At 40.5% G+C, this 19,187-nt stretch overlaps 1 protein-coding gene across 1 annotated transcript; it reads left to right on the forward strand.

Moving 5' to 3' along the window:
* The first annotated feature begins 352 nt into the window (after positions 1 to 352).
* On the forward strand, positions 353 to 18,797 carry LOC112068774 (serine/threonine/tyrosine-interacting protein). The gene is made up of 11 exons (XM_024135972.2): positions 353 to 559; positions 1,206 to 1,238; positions 1,347 to 1,400; positions 10,980 to 11,077; positions 11,184 to 11,244; positions 11,354 to 11,390; positions 15,127 to 15,166; positions 15,269 to 15,319; positions 17,613 to 17,685; positions 17,863 to 17,953; positions 18,454 to 18,797. Exons 1-11 carry the CDS (start codon positions 500 to 502, stop codon positions 18,525 to 18,527), a joined length of 672 nt encoding a protein of 223 aa, XP_023991740.1. The 5' UTR covers positions 353 to 499; the 3' UTR covers positions 18,528 to 18,797.
* Positions 18,798 to 19,187: the final 390 nt, after the last annotated feature.

The following is a 19,187-nucleotide window of genomic DNA, read 5'->3' on the forward strand; positions in this document are numbered from 1 at the left end:
AAATTCCCATTTATTTACAGAGAGCAGCTAAGAGCACGTCTACGTGGTGATCGAAGAAGTTATATTTTTTCAAGCAAAGAATAAAGGAGTTGTACGCCAGTCTAGTAGATGGCGGTAATGCAACATTTATTGGATTCCAACCGCCGCTAAACGTCATCGAAGAAGAACGTCTACGTGGTGACGTTTTGTCTATGGTCACGTGACTCATCCGAAAGGGAGCAGCATGGCGGAAACGCAAGAATAAAGGAGTTGTACGCCAGTCTAGTAGATGGCGGTAATGCAACATTTATTGGATTCCAACCGCCGCTAAACGTCATCGAAGAAGAACGTCTACGTGGTGACGTTTTGTCTATGGTCACGTGACTCATCCGAAAGGTAGCAGCATGGCGGAAACGCATGTGCAACCTCAAAACAAACTCCTACAATTGTACAGTGTTAGCTAGCAAACCACCGAAACCGAGCGACAGGCCGGGGCACCGGCGCCCGAGTACACTGCAAGATGGACGAGGAGAATAAGCTTCAGTTCCCGTCCCTTCCTCCTTGCAAGGAGGACCTATTGGTAAATTCTAGCATGCAAAGCTAACGCAGCTAGCTAAATTAACAAGTTAGTATACTCAAAAACAGCCCTTGTAAGATGAACGTAACGTTAATCTAACATGTCATCTCTCACTCGACAAATGTGATTAACGTTAGTTAAATGTAATCTTGTCTGAAGCATTTTTAAATGACCGTTAATGATATTTCTGTTCAAATTAGATGTGTTCCGTGAACTAGTTACCCAACGTCAGCTAACTGAGTTAGTTAGTTTGTAACTGTTATATGGCCAATATACCACGGCGAAAGGCTGTTTGGGACGACACAACGCCTAATTGCTATTATAAACTGGTTACAAACGTAATAATTTTTGTTTTGTCATACGTATTTTATATGGTCTCATACCACGGCTTTCAGCCAATCAGCATACCACGGGTATGACAAAACATTATTTTTTTTACAGCTGTAATTACTTTGGTAACCAGTTTTTAATAGCAATAGGGTTTGTGGTGTCCAGGCACTCCGCGATGCGTCGTGTGTAAGAACAGCCCTTAGCCGTGGTATATTGGCCATATACCACACCCCCTCGTACATTATTGCTTAAATATACCGTTAAGTAGCTAGTTAGCCTGCCAGCTAACATCCCTTGACTTTTCTGATATCTTCCACAGGACTGGGTGTATCCAATGAGACGAGAAATGCAGGTAGCTATGCCCTTTTCTCCCCAAAGTGGAATTCTTGAAACGGGCAACAGAAGTGCTGAGTCATCATATCTCATAATGATGCCAAAACATGTTTCCCCATTGTGTTAGGAAATTCTACCAGGCCTGTTTTTAGGTCCCTACTCAGCTGCTATGAAAAGCAAGGTAAGTTGGTATACCATAATTAAAACAGGGGTGGCTATTCTGATCTGCGGAGGGCAGGTGTGGGTGCAGACCTTTGTTCCAGAKCAGTCAAGCAGTAACACCTCATTCAATAAGTCAGTCTCGACTGACGATGGGGGATACGTGATTAGTAGAATCAGGTGTGTTTCTGCTTGGCTGGAACAAAAGCCTACACTCAAACTGACCCTACTACGTGTAAAGGGCCATCCACACCAAGGACGATAAACATTGAAGTAGTTCTAATTCAAGTGAACAGCAGCGTCCACACGACAACAGTAACTACAAAAACGGTGGAAAACTATGGCTATCGTTGGGGTCACTTTCAGAGCGCGGTCAACAATCAATCCAAAACGTCTTCTATTGAAGCGTTCTAACTAGGAATAGCCGTTCGGAGAGGACAGGAGGCAGAGRGCACAGTGAGCTTTCCTGAATAACTGGTTGTGGGAGCATGTTGGCCACATTAATTATAGCTTGACTTGGGAGACTGATTATCCACGACAGACAGCACATCTGTGTCAGAAGCCAATTTCTTCCAAAATACACCATATGAGGGGCCTGCTAATGTACCTTTCTAAACCTTGTAAACAACTGGTGTCAAACTAATTTTATGGGGGGCTGATAGTATGTGGGTTTTTGCTCTTCCCTTGTACTTGATTGATGAATTAATATTAGTAAGGAACTCTCCACACCTGGTAGTCTAGGGCTTAATTGAAAGGAAAAAACTAAAACCTGCAGACACTAGGCCCTCTATGGAAAGCGTTTTGATAGCCCTGTTGTAAACTGTCGAATAGACCCATAACTGATCCAAATGGTTGCATAATCAGGCCTTGACTATGCAGTTATTTTGGCATGAAGCATGCATTCAAAATAGGACATTTGAGTTATTCAAATTAGCRTACGTCACTGCAGTTTACATCCTAGACAATAATTGTGTAGCCTACTTGATAACAATAATACAATTTCAAATTTTACTGTTAGCCTAGGTCGAGTAATTTTGTTTAAAAACGTAGGCCTAATCAATAGTGCAACTTTGGTCTGCGGAGCGCAGCCATTTCATAATGTTAACTCCTTTTTTTCTCTCACTGACAGGTAAATATTTATAGCGCTAATATTTAATGAATGGCCTAATATCTTGCTTATATTTAGCTTCTTACTTTGGCTACACATCTTCAATCTTCCCTCCTCCAGCTGTTCCCCGGCTCAGTAGGCTACAGGCTACGCAACACTCTCCACTATTCCTCGTTTCGTGGAGTCCCAGGAAAAGCGATAGGCTACAAAAGCTATAGGACATTTATTTAGAGATTTTTTTGTAATACTAGGCCTGTTCAAGGAGAGAAGCAGGCTTGCTCTTGCTTATTGCTGAATGTAAAATAGGCCTAGAGCATAGGCCAAAGTCATATTAACTTAAGTTATATATAAAATAAAAGTAGTAAAGAAACAAAGACTGGAGGATGGAGAATGAAAAAGATGGCTTATTAAAATCATACTTTGAAATCATCTTTCTAAAATTGTGTCTTCAGCAGGGATTTAAAGAGGCACTGAATTTGCATGCCTGATCTCCTCTGGCAGATCATTCCAAAGTTTTAGGGGCCCTAATGGCAAATGCCCGGATTCCTTTTGTTTTCAACCTAGACTTTGGAATGGTCAACAAGGCCCTGCCAAAGAATCTCCGGTTGCGTCCTGGCTTGTAAGGAGATTCAAATATCAGAGATATAGGATGGGGCTAAACCAAGCCTTAAATTTGATTAATGCAATTATAAAATGTATTCTGAAAGGGACTGGTAGCCAGTGTAGAGAAGCTAAACTCTCAGCTACAGCACGACAAGTGGTACCGGAGCGCCAAGTCTTAGACCAAAAGGCTACTTAACAGCTTCTACCCCCAAGACTGCTGAACATTTAATCAAATTGCTTCCCAGACTATTTGCATTGACCCTTTATTTTGTAAGTTATTATACCTATTTTTTTTAWTTTTTTTTGCTCAGGCTCGATGTACACTCACTGGACCCTYACCACACACAGACATGCATATTAACGCCACACACGGATACACTCACACCCTTCACATATGCTGCTGCTACTCTGTTTATCTATGCATAGTCACTTTACCCCGATTTACATGTACATATTACATTTACATTTAAGTCATTTAGCAGACGCTCTTATCCAGAGCGACTTACAAATTGGAAAGTTCATACATATTCATCCTGGTCCCCCCGTGGGGAATGAACCCACAACCCTGGCGTTGCAAGCGCCATGCTCTACCAACTGAGCCACCCGGGACCTTGACTAACTCGTACCCCTGCACATTGACTCGTACCCCTTGTTATTGTTGTTTTATTGTTACAATTTTTCCTTTAGTTATTTGCCAATTATTTTAAAAAATACTTTGAAAAACCTCAGCATTGTTGGTTGAGAAGGGCTCTTAAGAATACCTGTCTATACCTGTTGTATTTGGCGCATGTGACAAATAAAATTTGCTTTGAAAATAGGTGTGTTATGGTTACATTTTCTGCTGCCTGTTAAAGCAGAGCTGGAGAATATTGAACAAACTGCGGACGTTGGAGTGATTTGCCTGAGGCGTATACAAAGAGTTACAGTAATCTAGGCATGAGGAAATAAAAGCATGTGTAACTTTATCCAGATTAGTGACTAAAATATAATCATTACTGTATCTATGTTAAGATGATAAAAGAATGACTGGACAACCTTTTATATGCAGCCTGAGGTTTAGGTCAAGGTCAAAGAAGACACCAATGTTTCTAGCCGTAGTCTTTTTATTGGTGGACAAATGACCATGGCTTTTTAAAATCTGGGTTCTAGCAAGGTGGGGGCCAAATAAAACATCTGATTTCTTATCATTGAGCTGGAGAAAATTGTCAGACATCCAACATTTGATCAGCAAGACAATTGTGAACGGTGGCTACGGTAGCTTGGTCACTGGGTCTGATTGGTAAATAAAGTTACGTGTCATCCACATAGCAGTGAAACTGAATGTTATGATTGCGGATGATGTCACCAAGGGGAAGCATGTACAGGGGGAAAAGGATGGTGTCCAGAATTGACCCCTGAGGGACACCAAAGTAGGTTTAAAGTTTTATGAGTCGTATGTACGGGATACGTATGATATTCGTTGTCCAAAGAGATGCTTACGTGTAGTTTCCTTCTCGACAATGCATTAACATTAATCAAGCATAAGTATAATTGAGGAAGGCATAATTTATAGTCCAATATTTACCTGTGTATTGGGGTATGAGGGGGCGGTGTATAAACTGAACAAATTGAAAAGATGCTGGTGACAAGACTGAACCACCCATGCTCACTGAGAAATCTCTGCCACATAGATATGACCTAAACCAGTTGAGGGCAAAACAGGGGATTCCCACCCACCTTTCCAGATTGTCAACATGGATGTTATGATTATGATATTCACAGACATTATTTTAGTGTTTTCTATCCAAATCTACCAATTACAGTGGGGCAAAAAAGTATTCAGTCAGCCACCAATTGTGCAAGTTCTCCCACTTAAAAAGATGAGAGGCCTGTAATTTTCATCATAGGTACACTTCAACGATGACAGACAAAATGAGAAAAAAAAATCCAGAAAATCACATTGTAGGATTTTTGATTAATTTATTTGCAAATTATGGTGGAAAATAAGTATTTGGTCAATAACAAAAGTTTACCTCAATACTTTGTTATATACCCTTTGTTGGCAGAGGTCAAACGTTTTCTGTAAGTCTTCACAAGGTTTTCACACACTGTTGCTGGTATTTTGGCCCATTCCTCCATGCAGATCTCCTCTAGAGCAGTGATGTTTTGTGGCTGTTGCTGGGCAACACGGGACTTTCAACTCCCTCCAAAGATTTTCTATGGGGTTGAGATCTGGAGAACTGGCTAGGCCTCCAGGACCTTGAAATGCTTCTTACGAAGCCACTCCTTTGTTACCCGGCAGTGTGTGTTTGGTCTTGTCATGCTGAAAGACCAGCCACGTTTCATCTTCAATGCCCTTGCTGATGGAAGGAGTTTTCACTCAAAATCTTCACGAAACATGGCCCATTCATTCCTTTCCTTTACACGATCAGTCGTCCTGTCCCTTTGCAGAAAAACAGCCCCAAAGCATGATGTTTCCACCCCCATGCTTCACAGTATAGGTATGGTGTTCTTTGGATGCAACTCAGCATTCTTTGTCCTCAAAACACGCGAGTTGATTTTTACCAAAAAGTTCTATTTTGGTTTCATCTGACCATATGACATTCTCCAATCTTCTTTCTGGATTCATCCAAATGCTCTCTAGCAAACTTCAGACGGGCCTGACATGTACTGGCTTAAGCAGAGGGACACGTCTGGCACTGCAGGATTTGAGTCCCTGGCGGCGTAGTGTGTTACTGATGGTAGGCTTTGTTACTTTTGGTCCCAGCTCTCTGCAGGTCATTCACTAGGTCCCCCGTGTGGTCTGGGATTTTTGCTCACCGTTCTTGTGATCATTTTGACCCCCGGGGTGAGATCTTGCGTGGAGCCCCAGATCGAGGGAGATTATCAGTGGTCTTGTATGTCTCGCAATTTCCTAAATATGCTCCCACAGTTGATTTCTTCAAACCAAGCTGCTTACCTATTGCAGATTCAGTCTTCCCAGCCTGGTGCAGGTCTACAATTTTGTTTCTGGTGTCCTTTGACAGCTCTTTGGTCTTGGCCATAGTGGAGTTTGGAGTGTGACTGTTTGAGGTTGTGGACAGGTGTCTTTTATACTGATAACAAGTTCAAACAGGTGCCATTAATAAAGGTAACGAGTGGAGGACAGAGGATCCTCTTAAATAAGAAGTTACAGGTCTGTGAGAGCCAGAAATCTTGCTTGTTTGTAGGTGACCAAATACTTATTTTCCACCATAATTTGCAAATAAATTCATTAAAAATCCTACAATGTGATTTTCCGGATTTTTTTCTTCTAATTTTGTCTGTCATAGTTGCAGTGTACCTATGATGAAAATTACAGGCCTCTCTCATCTTTTTAAGTGGGAGAACTTGCACAATTGGTGGCTGACTAAATACTTTTTTGCCCCACTGTATATGCATATCCTAGCTTCTGGGCCTGAGTAGCAGGCAGTGTAGTTTGGGCATGCTTTTCATCCAAAATTCCTAATGCTATCCTAGTGAAGTTAACTGACTGCTGTCACGATCGTCGTTCGGTGAAAGAGAGGACCAAGGCGCAGCGTGATATAGATACATCTTCTATTTATTTGAGAAGATGACACAAACACGAAACTAATACAAACTAAACAAAACAACAAACGACCGTGAAGCTAACAGACGAAAGTGCAGACACAAGCTACTAACGTCAAACATAGACAATTACCCACAACCTACCTAATGCCTATGGCTGCCTTAAATATGGCTCCCAATCAGAGACAACGAAAGACAGCTGTCTCTGATTGAGAACCAATCCAGGCAACCATAGACTTACATAAACACCTACACTGAACACAACCCCATGAACTCTACAAAACCCCCTATACAATACAAACCCCCTAGACTAGACAAAAAAACACACAAACATCCCCCATGTCACACCCTGACCTAACTAAAATAATAAAGAAAACAAAGATAACTAAGGTCAGGGCGTGACACTTGCCTAGATAAATAAAGGTTACACACACACCACTGACCAAAAAGTTTTATTGTCATTTACGTATGTCCCCATTATCAGTAAAACATAATCAAAACCAATTTCTTTCACTTATTTGCTGTTTCATTTGTTCAGTCGTTTCCTTCTCAACCAGGATTTCTATGGAACGCRGTTTGGGTCTTCGCATGTCAAAAAAGATGCACGTCAAATAAGCTTGTTGACCAATCAGGACCTGAATATGACTGCACGTCACAAGTTAACGCATTGATTCATTTTTTTACGTAGTTATTACACATTGATTACACTATCACTCGTATTTCATGTCACATCGATTCATCGAAACATATACTATGATGCTGGTGAAGTTGTCTCGCGCACCTACAGTGCTGGTCATTAAAAAAAAAAAGCTAGCTAGCTCATGGATGCAAACAATGTTCTTCCCCAAAAACATCGCAAAACGACAATCTGTTTCAGTAGCTATAGTTAGCTAGCTAACAATTTAGCTAGGTGTTAGGTTCTAATTCTCAGAGTAAAAAATTCAAAGGTCACTGAAAGCTTTCCCCAGACGATCAATACAGCTGCATTAGACAAAATCATTTTCACACAAGCACTGATATTTAACCATTCCTCCTAGGCTGAGTCTCCTCCTTCACATCTGTACAAACATTGTGTCTTTACTGCTAGGCAGGACACTAAGTGATGCGGGCCATAAACTTATATTTCTCCCATAACGTGATCTGACCTGATCTCGACCCCCCCCCCATCACTAATCCATGGCTCTCTCCGCTTATCAATGCCTGCCACGTGATCACTTCCCTGCACTCAATATTTCAATAGGATACCTGATATAATGTAAACGTTATACATTACCCTTTCTCCCTCACTGGCATAAGTATTTCATATTCTCAGAACCRAAGTGTCATTTAAAATAACCCTAATTTATAAGACAGTTCTTATTTGATTAATGGTGGTCGGACCCATCTATGTGAAGCTAGCCACCATAGTGAACTTTGTGGTTAGCCTTCAAAATAAGTGTCATTGACAGTGATGCAAATGAATACAAATCTTAGAATTATGCCAGAATTGAATAGATAATGCTAAACGYGGTTGGAATGTTATATACAAACAACAAAAGACAATTTGTTTGACAATCTGTTTAAATCACACGATGTATTATACTTTAGAATTAAATTGGGGGCATACTTATTTAACTGTACAGCCTTACCTATGGATTGTGGATCAATGACATGGGGTATCAGTCTGCTCAGTGACACCCAGAAAACAATAGCATTGTAGCTCTTATTGCGGGATTCAAACAACTGTGGATTGAGCCACATTTATTGTCAACCTATGTGTGTTGAACACCGTTCCAAAGGAAAAACAATACTGCGTGGATGTTTTGAAGTCTGATAACTCTGAGGAGGACGTTGGGGGAAAATATATTGGGTATTGAGTAGACTGATACCTAAGGATTGGGGATCAATGAAATGGGGTAAGCCTGTACAGTGCAATATGAATGTCAATACACACAATAGGCTGACTGGGGAGATGATTTGACATAGTCACAGTCCCGCGATTAGAGCTACAACGCTAATATTTGTGTAAACTTTTCACAGTTGTGTTCTGTGTGTGTCACCGAGTAGACTGACACCCCATTTCATCGCTTCACATTCCAACTTTGTTTAACATTATCGAGTCTAAATATGGCATGATTCCACCAATTGTAACCTTCTGAATCACTTTCAAAGAGGTACTCTTATTTTGAAGGCAAACCGCAAATTCCACTTGTGCCTAATTCTTATTGTGGCTAGCTTCACCGGTCATTTCGAGCCTTACTAGCCAGATGAAGCTAGCTGGCTGCTTATAATGTTAGCTTTGGGCAACAAGGTTAAGTAGCTGGCTAGCTATTTATGTTCATGAACTGAAGTTAAATTTCAATTTGCGAACAACAAGTGGCAATCTAGCTAATACTTACTCACAAGGATTCCTAAATCATTGCTAAGAATAATGAAAATGACTGCAGTTTCTACTGGTCATTATTTTCAGGCTGGTTGTATTGGTGCTAGCTAGCTAGGTACCAAGCTAAAGCTTGCAAGCTACCCCAGAAGTTGCGGTCGAACAAATAATGCTTTATTACAAACGCGGTATTGTAAACGCATCATTCGTGGCCGGTGTTTGCTTGTTTGCAGACTTTTTTGCACAGCTTTGACAGTGCTACTGATGGTAGTGGTGGCGCTTGGCTTGCACGTGAATTCTGAACACAACATTCTATAATAGAACTGTTATTTGACGTGTCAATTGAAAAGCTTATTTTAACGCGTCAAATAGTGTTATTGTCAAATAGTGTTATTTGACGTATCTTTCTTGACACGCAAAGAGCCAAACGGCGTTCCATAGTATGTCGTGAAGCAAATAGCAGTGACGCTATTACTGTATAACTCCGGTAGGGAAACATTTGCACAATGGCGCACTTGGTAACGTTAGTGTGTACCGGTGCTCGACCAGTCGCGAAAGCCAACATCCCACGGCAGAACGACTGATTGTCAAGGGCAACGAATTCCATTATCTTGACGTTAATGGATTTCGCCATTGGAATTGTCTCGCTGAAATTTTCTTGCTCTAACTCTGTGGGCTAAGTTAGGAATGCTGTGTTGCACATGTAGCACAACATATTACGTGCCGTCATTGCGTCATGTACCTACGTTTATATAGGTATGCACATCAGCTTTGACATCGGTTTTTCACATCGGCGTTAAACTAGACATGGGCCGATACTGATATGTTCACCGATATATCGTGCATCCCTAATTATCACCGCATATTGGCTTTGTTTGAATTGCCATTTAAAAATATATATATTTCAAAATTTGGGGTAGGTTATAATCACACTTTAGAAAAGTGCAATCACCTTGAAGATGAAGATTAGGGGCTCAATTAAATCCAACCCACATTGCAGTATTTACGCAGTAACTCTTTTTCCAATGGTCAAATGAATTCAGACTGGTCTTGGGTACTGTATAAAAACCTACAACTACTACCGGGGCAACCCCTCTCACAGGTATACTTTTACTTTTCATAATTAGAATTGTGTGGGCACAGGATGAATATTGTGAAGAGAGGATAAAAAAAGTGAAGATATCTTCCCCATGTGGGTTTAGAACTCACAACCATTGAACTATAAGCCACCTGTATTTAGTGGACTGTGCCAACAATCGGTTATAGCAGTTTGGAAWAATAATACGAGTTGACATGGCCACCATTGTCATCTATTTCTTGTGCCGATGGATGTAGCTACAAATATAAATCCTCATAGCCTACATGTTTTCTTTGTAAAAGCACAGATGTGTATGAAACGGTAAGCAAAAACTTTGAATTTGGTCATATGCGGAAATGTGCCTTACTGCCTTTAGAATTGTGTAACATTAATAGCTTAGTCAAGGTAGCATCATGGAAAATACATTTGCACACACCAGCAACACCCTTGCCAAATAAGGTGCACTGTCACCTGCTAACTAAACCTAAAACATCTGGATTTAAATGTTTTTCCCCCCCATTTTTTTTCACAAGTTACTCTTTAAGTAACCTGTCTTATGTACCATACCAAACATAACAACATACCAATTTGAGTTTGCCAGATTTTGATTTACATTTACTACGGCTAGTCTGAGACCAGGCTGTATTAATAGGCCTACAGCGTGCAGTAGGATGTGTTGATCAGTTGATTGACATGTGTACTGTAGAACGATGACCTTTCCTCTAGTGTGGATGTTCGCCAACATTTTCTAGTTGTGTAGTTTATTCTCATAGTTATAGTTAGCGTCTTCGGGGTGGATGGCCCTTAAAATMAGTTATTGAAATGTTGAAGGTCCTGGGCCATAAAATAGTAACTTTTTTGAGTTTGTGCAATGTGCTGTTAACTGAACCTTTTTGTCCTCTTTTAGCTTTCCATCCTTGAAAGACAGGAGATAACGCATTTAGTGTGTGTTCGCCAAGATATTGAGGCAAATTTTATAAAGGCCAACTTCCCACATAAATTTAGGTAAGAAACAAACTGAGAATGGGTACGTGTTTAAAACTCAGCTAAATGAAATCTCTCACTCAATCTATCAGCTAATTCATGTTGGCCTGCTTTCTTCTGTTTTCAGATACCTCGTTTTAGATATTGCCGACAATCCTGTGGAGAACATAATTAGATATTTCCCTATGGTGAGTTTCAGCATGAGCTAAATGTGGTGGATAATGTTACAATGTACTGCAGCCTAACCTGCCATGTTATTGTTAGTATGCCTAAATGTATTTTCTCCTCTATCCACAGACTAAAGAATTTATTGATGGCTGTTTAGCAAGCGGAGGTAATAAAAATGTATTTAATTGGATTGAATATTGTCTTTAGAATTTCATTCCAAAAAACTGAGCATACAACAATGTGCAGGTACTTCTTTTCCTTCTACAGTGCCTTCAGAAAGTATTCACACCCCTCAACTTTTTTCATATTTTGTTAGTCTGAATTTTTTATTGATTACATTCATGTTTTGTCACTGGCCTACACACAATATCCCATAATGTCAAATTGGAATTATGTTTTTCAAAAATGCCTTGTCAATAAGTATTCAACCCCTTTGTTATGGCAAGCATTAAGTTAACCTCTCTGAACCACCCATCCTGGATCTGGGATCATTGTCATCAGAAACGCTGACTAGCATAGCCTAGCATAGCGCCACAGGTAAATAATATAATATCATGAAATCACAAGTCCAATACAGCAAATGAAAGATAAACATCTTGTGAATCCAGCCAACATGTCTGATTTTTTAAATGTTTTACAGCGAAAACACAACATATATTTATGTTAGCTCACCACCATATCCAAAAAAACACAGCCATTTTTTCACAGCAAAGATAGCTTTCACAAAACCCACAAATAGAGATAAAATGAATCACTAACCTTTGAACATCTTCATCAGATGACACTCATATGACATCATGTTATACAATACATTTATGTTTTGTTCGGTAATGTGCATATTTATAGCCACAAATCATGGTTTTACATTGGCGCCACCATCACAAATAGCACCAAAGCAGCCAGAATAATTACAGAGAGCAACGTGAAATACAGAAATACTCATCATAAAACTTTGATGAAAGATACATGTTGTACATATAATTACAGATACACTGGTTCTTAATGCAACTGCTGTGTTAGATTATTGCATGGTATACTTTTTACTAAAGTTATTTTTTAAATCTGAGACGGCGCTCAGCCATTCTCCGCCATGTTGGAGTCAACAGAAATACGAAATTACATCATAAATATTCCCTTACCTTTGATGATCTTTCATCAGAATGCAGTGCCAGGAATCCTAGTTCCACAATAAATCGTTGTTTTGTTTTATAATTTCCATTACTTCTGTCGAATTAGCAACTTTGGCTAGCATGTGTAGTACACGTGTCCATACAAATTTACGCTAATGAACGAAAACTTCAAATGCTGCCATGCTGGTAGCCATGCTGGTTAAGTGTGCCTTGAATTCAAAATAAATCACTGATAGTGTGGGCAGCAAAGCACCATCACACRACCTCCATGCTTCACGGTGGGAACCACACATGCAGAGATCATCCATTCACCTACTCTGCATCTCACAAAGACACAGTGGTTGGAACCAAAAAAATCTCAAATTTGGACTTTCCAGGGGTCTAATGTCCATTGCTCGTGTTTCTTGGCCCAATCAAGTTTCTTCTTTTTGTTTATCTTTTTAGTAGTGGTTTCTTTGCAGCAATTTGACCATGAAGGCCTGATTTCATGCAGTCTCCTCTGAACGTTGATGTTGAGATGTCTGTTACTTGCACTCTGAAGCATTTATTTGTTCTGCAATTTCTGAGGCTGGTAACGAATGAACTTATCCTCTGCAGCAGAAGTAACTCGGGGTCTTCCTTTCCTGTGGCAGTCCTCATGAGAGCCAGTTTCATTATAGCGCTTGGTCTTTGCAACTGCATTTTGAAAACGTTCAAAGTTCTTGAAATTTTCCGGATTGACTAACCTTCATGTCTTAAAGTAATGATGGACTGTCGTTTCTCTCCGCTTATTTGAGCTGTTCTAGTATGGACTTCGTCTTTTACCAAATAGGGTTATCTTTTGTATACCAACCCTACCTTGTCACAACACAACTGATTGGCTCAAATGCATTAAGATATTCCACAAATTAACTTTTAACAAGGCACACCTGTTAATTGAAATGCATTCCAGGTGACTACCTCATGAAGCTGGTTGAGAGAATGCCAAGCATGTTCAAGCTGCCATCAAGGCAATGGGGGGCTCGTTTGAAGAATCTCAAATGTAAAATATATTTTGATTTAACACTTGTTTGGTCACTATATGACTCCATATGTGTTATTTCTACAATGTAGAAAATAGTCAAAATAAAAACCCTGGAATGAGTCAACTTTTGACTGGTACTGTATATATTCAAAAACATGCATCCTTTTTGCAACAAGGCACTAAAGTAATACTGCAAAATTGTGTCAAAGCAATTAGCTTTTTCTCTTGAATACAGTTGTTTGGGCAAATCCAATACAACACATTACTGAGTACCACTCTCCATATTTTCAAGCATAGTGGTGGCTCCATCAAGTTATGGGTATGCTTGTAATCGAGTAATCAAGTTTTTCAGGATTAAAAAGAAACAGAGCGAAGCACAGGAAAAACCCGAGAGGAAAACCTGTTCGTCTGCTTTCCACCAGACACTGGGAGATGAAATCACCTAAAACACGAGGCCAAATCTACACTGGAGTTGCTTACCAAGAAGACAGTGACTGTTCCTGAGTAGCCAAATTACAGTTTTGACCTAAATCTGCTTGAAAATATGTCAAGACTTGAGAATGGTTGTCTAGCGATGATCAACAACGAAGTTGACAGAGCTTGAGGTATTTTGAAAGGAATAATGGGCAAATGTTACACAATCCAGGTGTGGAACGCTCTTAGACTTAGCCAGTAAGATCTTAATCGCTGCCAAAGGTGATTGTAATACGCATGGACTCAGGGGGTTGAKTACTAATCTATACTGAACAGAAATATTAACGCAACATGCAACAATTTTAAAGATTTTGCTGAGTTACAGTTCATATAAGGAAATCAGTCAATTGAAATACTTTAATTAGGCCCTAKTCTATGGATTTCACATGACTGGGCAGGGCTGTGGCCATGGGTGGGCCTGGGGGAGGGCATAAGCTCACCCACTTGGGAGCCTAGCCAATCAGAACTATTTTTTTGCCACAAAAGGACTTTATTACAGACAACTACTCCCCCTCCCTTTGACAATCACGCAGGTGAAGAAGCTGCATGTGGAGGTCCTGGGCTGGCGTGGTTACAGGTGGTCTGCGGTTGTGAGGCCGGTTGGACGTAATGCCAAATTCTCTAAAATGATGTTGGAGGTGGCTTATGGTAGAGAAATCAACAAGAAATTCTCTGGCAACAGCTCTGGTGGACATTCCTGCCGTCACTGACAAATGCATGCTTCCTCAATTTGACATCTGTGACATTGTGTTGGGACAACTGCACATTTTAGAGTGGCCTTTTATTGTCCCCAGAATAAGGTGCACCTGTGTAATGATAGTGCTGGTTAATCAGCCTCTTGATATGCCACATCTGCCAGGTGGATGGATTATCTTGCGAAAGGATTAAATGCTCACTAACAGGGATGTAAACAAATTTGTGCACAACATTTGACAGAAATAAGCTTTTTGTGCATATGGAAAATTACTTGTATTTTATTTCATCTCATGAAACATGGGACCGGCACTTTACATGTTGCGTTTATATATTTGTTTAGTGTAGATAGTGTTTTATTTTGACACTTTGACATTTGAGTATTTTGTGTAGATCATTGACCAAAAATTACAATTAAATCAATTTCAATCCCACTTTGTAACACAATAAAATTTGCATAAAGTCTTTCTGAAGGCACTGTATGTGACATTACTTGTACTCTGCACCTGGATAATTGTTGGATTGTGCGAAAGTGCTTTTTGAATTCTTACTATTTCCCCGTAGAAATCTATCTTGACTCTTTCCTTGTCTTGTTCACATAGGAAAGGTTCTAGTTCATGGAAACGCAGGGATATCAAGAAGGTTGGTTACCTCGTGTAAAATATTTGATTTTGAACAGATCCCGTGTGTTTGAAAATTGTTTGCTTGTCGATTGATCTTCCTGATACTTCTCTCTTCTTTCAGTGCTGCCTTGGTTATTGCATACCTTATGGAGACATTTGGTGTAAAATACAGGTAAGACCGTTCAACAAACCAAGCAGGCTTCATTTATTGCTAGCTAGTTCAGAGTAGAGCTGGAATGATAAACCGAAAATGGCCAACACGGACATCGCCTTCCTCTTACCAAAGCAAATGTCGGTGATTTTGCTCCACAGCGTTCGTGTAGATGGTTATAAAACCATAATTTGTTCAACAGTAAAATCCTATGCATTGTGTTGAGTCCTGCTACGAAAGTATCTGCCTGTCCCTGTTTCGCTGCTGACTCACTCCGTCTCCCCGCGGTCCGTGTGGAGGAGAGAGCGATGCATTCTGAGTAGCACAAGCATGTGAACGTCGTTCAAAATGCAGCTATTGTTCTAGTTACAGAGAGGAGATACACAGCTTTCTGTGAGTATATACAGTTCATTCGGAAAGTATTCGGCCCCCTTGACTTTTTCTACATTGCTATGTTACAGCCTTATTCTTAAATTGATTTCCCCCTCATCAGTCTACACACAATACCCCATAATGACAAAGCAAAAACAGCAAAAAAAAGTTTTTCAAATGTATTAAAAATAAAAACGATCACATTTACATAATTATTCAGAACCTTTACCCGGTATTTTGTTGAAGCACCTTTGGCAGCGATTACAGCCTCGAGTCTTCTTGGGTATGACGCTACAAGCTTGACACCTGTATTTGGGGAGTTTCTCCCATTCTTTTCTGCAGATCCTCTCAAGCTCTGTCAGGTTGGTTGGGGAGTGTCGCTGCTAAACTATTGTCAGGTCTCTCCAGAGATGTTCGATAAGGTTCAAGTCTGGGCTCTGGCTGGGCCACTCAAGGACATTCAGAAACTTGTCCCGAAGCCACTCCTGTATTGCCTTGGCTGTGTGCTAAGGGTCATTATCCTGTTGGAAGGTGAATCCTTGGCCCCAGTCTGAGGTCCGGAGCAGGTTTTCATCAAGGATCTCTACTTTGCTCCGTTCATCTTTCCCTTGATCCTGACTAGTCTCCCAGTCCCTGCCGCTGAAAAACATTGCCACAACATGATGCTGCCACCACTATCCTTCACCGTAGGGATGGTGCTAGGTTTCTTCCAGACGTGTCACTTGGCTTTTAGGCCAAAGAGTTAAATATTGGTTTCATCAGACCAGAGAATCTTGTTTCTCATGGTCTGAGAGTCCTTTAGGTGCCTTTTGGCAAACTCCAAGCAGGCTGTCATGTGCCTTTTACTGAGGAGTTGCTTCCGTCTGGCCACTCTACCATAAAGGCCTGATTGGTGGAGTGCTGCAGAGAGGGTTGTCCTTCTGCAAGGTTCTCCCATCTTCACAGAGGAACTCTGGAGCTGTGTCAAAGTGACCATCGGGTTCTTGGTCACCTCCCTGACCAAGGTACTTCTCCCCCGATTGCTCAGTTTGGCCGGGCAGCCAGTTCTAGGAAGGATCTTGGTGGTTCCAAACGTCTTCCGTTTAAGAATGATGGAGGCCACTGTGTTCTTGGGGACCTTCAATGCTGCAGAAATGTTTTAGTAACCTTCCCCAGATCTCTGCCTCGACACAATCCTGTCTTGGAGCTCTACGGACAGTTCCTTTGACCTCATGGCTTGGTTTTTAGACAGGTGTGTGCCTTTCCAAATCATGTCCAATAAATTGAATTTACCACAGGTGGACTCCAATCAAGTTGTAGACACAGGATGCCCCAGAGCTCCATTTTGAGTCTCATAGTAAAGGGTATTTTTTTATATATATACATTTGTAAAAATGTATACCCTGTTTTCGCTTTGTCATTATGGGGTGTGTGGGTTGGTGTACACTGAGGAGTATTTATGTCTGTAATAAAGATCGTTTGTGATGGAAAACTCATTCTGATTGGCTAGGCCTGGCTCCCCAGTGGGTGGGCCTGGTTGCCAAGTGGGTGGGCCTATGCCCTCCAAGGCCCACCCATGGCTGCACCCCTGCTATGTGAAATTCATAGATTAGGTCCTAAGGAATTGATTTCAATTGACTGATTTCCTTATATGAACTGCAACTTAGTAAAATCTTTGAAATGGTTGCGTTTATATTTTTGTTCAGTGTAGTTACATTTATTGCAATATTACTTTTTTCCATATCGCCCAGCTAGTATCTCTCCCTAAAAGTATTTACTGTAATTTATCGCTGATTATTGCAAACAAAATGTAAATGTATCGCAATATGGATTTTTTTTTGTCCATATCGCTCTAGTTCATAGACATTATAATGAGTTCACTCCATGTATTGCTGCTGTCCAGWTGCATGGTGACCAAAGATCTAGTCACATGTCCTGCTGTATTTTGCTGGTTCTTCTGCAGGGATGCTTTCAGCCACGTTCAGGAGAGGAGATTCTGCATCAACCCTAACGTGGGATTTGTGCATCAATTACAGGTAGGGTCCTCTGTATAAAGTTGTGGACTCAACCTTCCAAACAGCTCTGACCACTGATATACCAAAATGGCGTGAGGGATGTTCAATGGGTTTCAACATTACAAATTTGGCAGATACATAAATGTCTGTCTGTCTGAATGTTTGTAACGTTGCGCCCTCCATCTCTGGGTTTTCTAGGAATATGAAGCGATCTACTCAGCTAAACTGACCATCAAGATGTCTCCAATACAGCTGGGCAGATCGTTCTCCCTGCATGCTGGAATGCCAGGTCAGTGTGTGCAACTTGCATTCAGGTGACAGTTCCAAGAACCTGGGCTTATTGTGTCACCGTGGGTGCATTTGAGATTGACTTACAAAACTGCCTAGAAAGAAGTCTATTGCAGTTGAGGGAGGTGCTTATGTACCAACACTTTCTGTGGTTTTCCAACAGCAAGGCTCATTTCAACATGGCTGTGTCATCATAGCTACCATTGTTCATGTTTTTCATTAATGTCAAAATAAGTTATTCTCTACCCCATATCAACCTAGCACATTCGTGTACAATCAATGGGTGCAAGTCAGATCATTCCTATAATGCAACACATTGAAAGTAGCTGATTATTATTGTTCAGTGACTGGGCAGAATGTGTGCACTCAAATATGCCCAATTATAACTGGTTTTCATCCCACGAAGTTGATTTTTAGTTTGGATTAAATTGAGTTTTACAGTTTATTAACCTTGTCACCAGTCTTTCTTTACGGATTTTTGACTCAATCTGTACCTCACAGGCAGCCTGAAACGAAGCCTGGAAGAAGACGAGGATTTTGGGGGAATGCAGGTCACTACTGAGCAGAACGGATAGGCTTATTATGCAGATAGCCGTCATCACATACAGTGCACTTTTTTTCCTTTTTTACATTTGTATGGATAATTTAAATATTAAACATTTTCTAAAGGGGGGTCGGAGACCATTGGGTCCACTTCCTGACGTCTGAGACCGAAGGATACAATTTCATAAGTGACCTGTGTGCACTGAAGGTTTTATAGCATTTTGCATTTGCAGCGGGACAGTATTGCAATAATGCACTTTTGATACTTGAATTATTTTTCGCCAGAAGGTGGCAGTTGTCGTAAGGTACAGTAATAGGAAGTAAATGCCCAATGCTGGGCCCATATTAGGGAATTAGGAATGTTGGACAGATCAGGTTTACAATTGAGAAACAGCTTGCCAGAGAATTAACGACCCATTGCTCAATAAACAAACATCTAACATGTCTTTTGTATTCTTTAACACATTGCTCCCAAATATTATACGTTTAGGTTTTTGTATTTTGACCAACAAAGTAACAACCAGTGTAAAAATAATTTATTTGCATTTTACATAGAGTAAAAATGTCCCCAGTTGCCAAAACTAAACTGAAAAAACCTAAGGTTGAATAAATAAGCTTTCACTACAATTATTTTACCCATATCTTCATACCAAATGTAGCTATGTATTTTCTAGAACAGAATTCCCTCAAAC

This window comes from Salvelinus sp. IW2-2015, unplaced genomic scaffold (genome assembly GCF_002910315.2).
Source record: "Salvelinus sp. IW2-2015 unplaced genomic scaffold, ASM291031v2 Un_scaffold702, whole genome shotgun sequence".
Classification (NCBI taxonomy): Eukaryota; Metazoa; Chordata; class Actinopteri; order Salmoniformes; family Salmonidae; genus Salvelinus; species Salvelinus sp. IW2-2015.

Coding starts and splice junctions, on each gene's coding strand:
- LOC112068774 (XM_024135972.2), top strand. CDS start 500: ATGGACGAGGAGAATAAGCTTCAGTTCCCGTCCCTTCCTCCTTGCAAG. Junction 17,686..17,862: donor GATTTGTGCATCAATTACAG/GTAGGGTCCTCT, acceptor TGGGTTTTCTAG/GAATATGAAGCGATCTACTC. Junction 17,954..18,453: donor CCTGCATGCTGGAATGCCAG/GTCAGTGTGTGC, acceptor TGTACCTCACAG/GCAGCCTGAAACGAAGCCTG.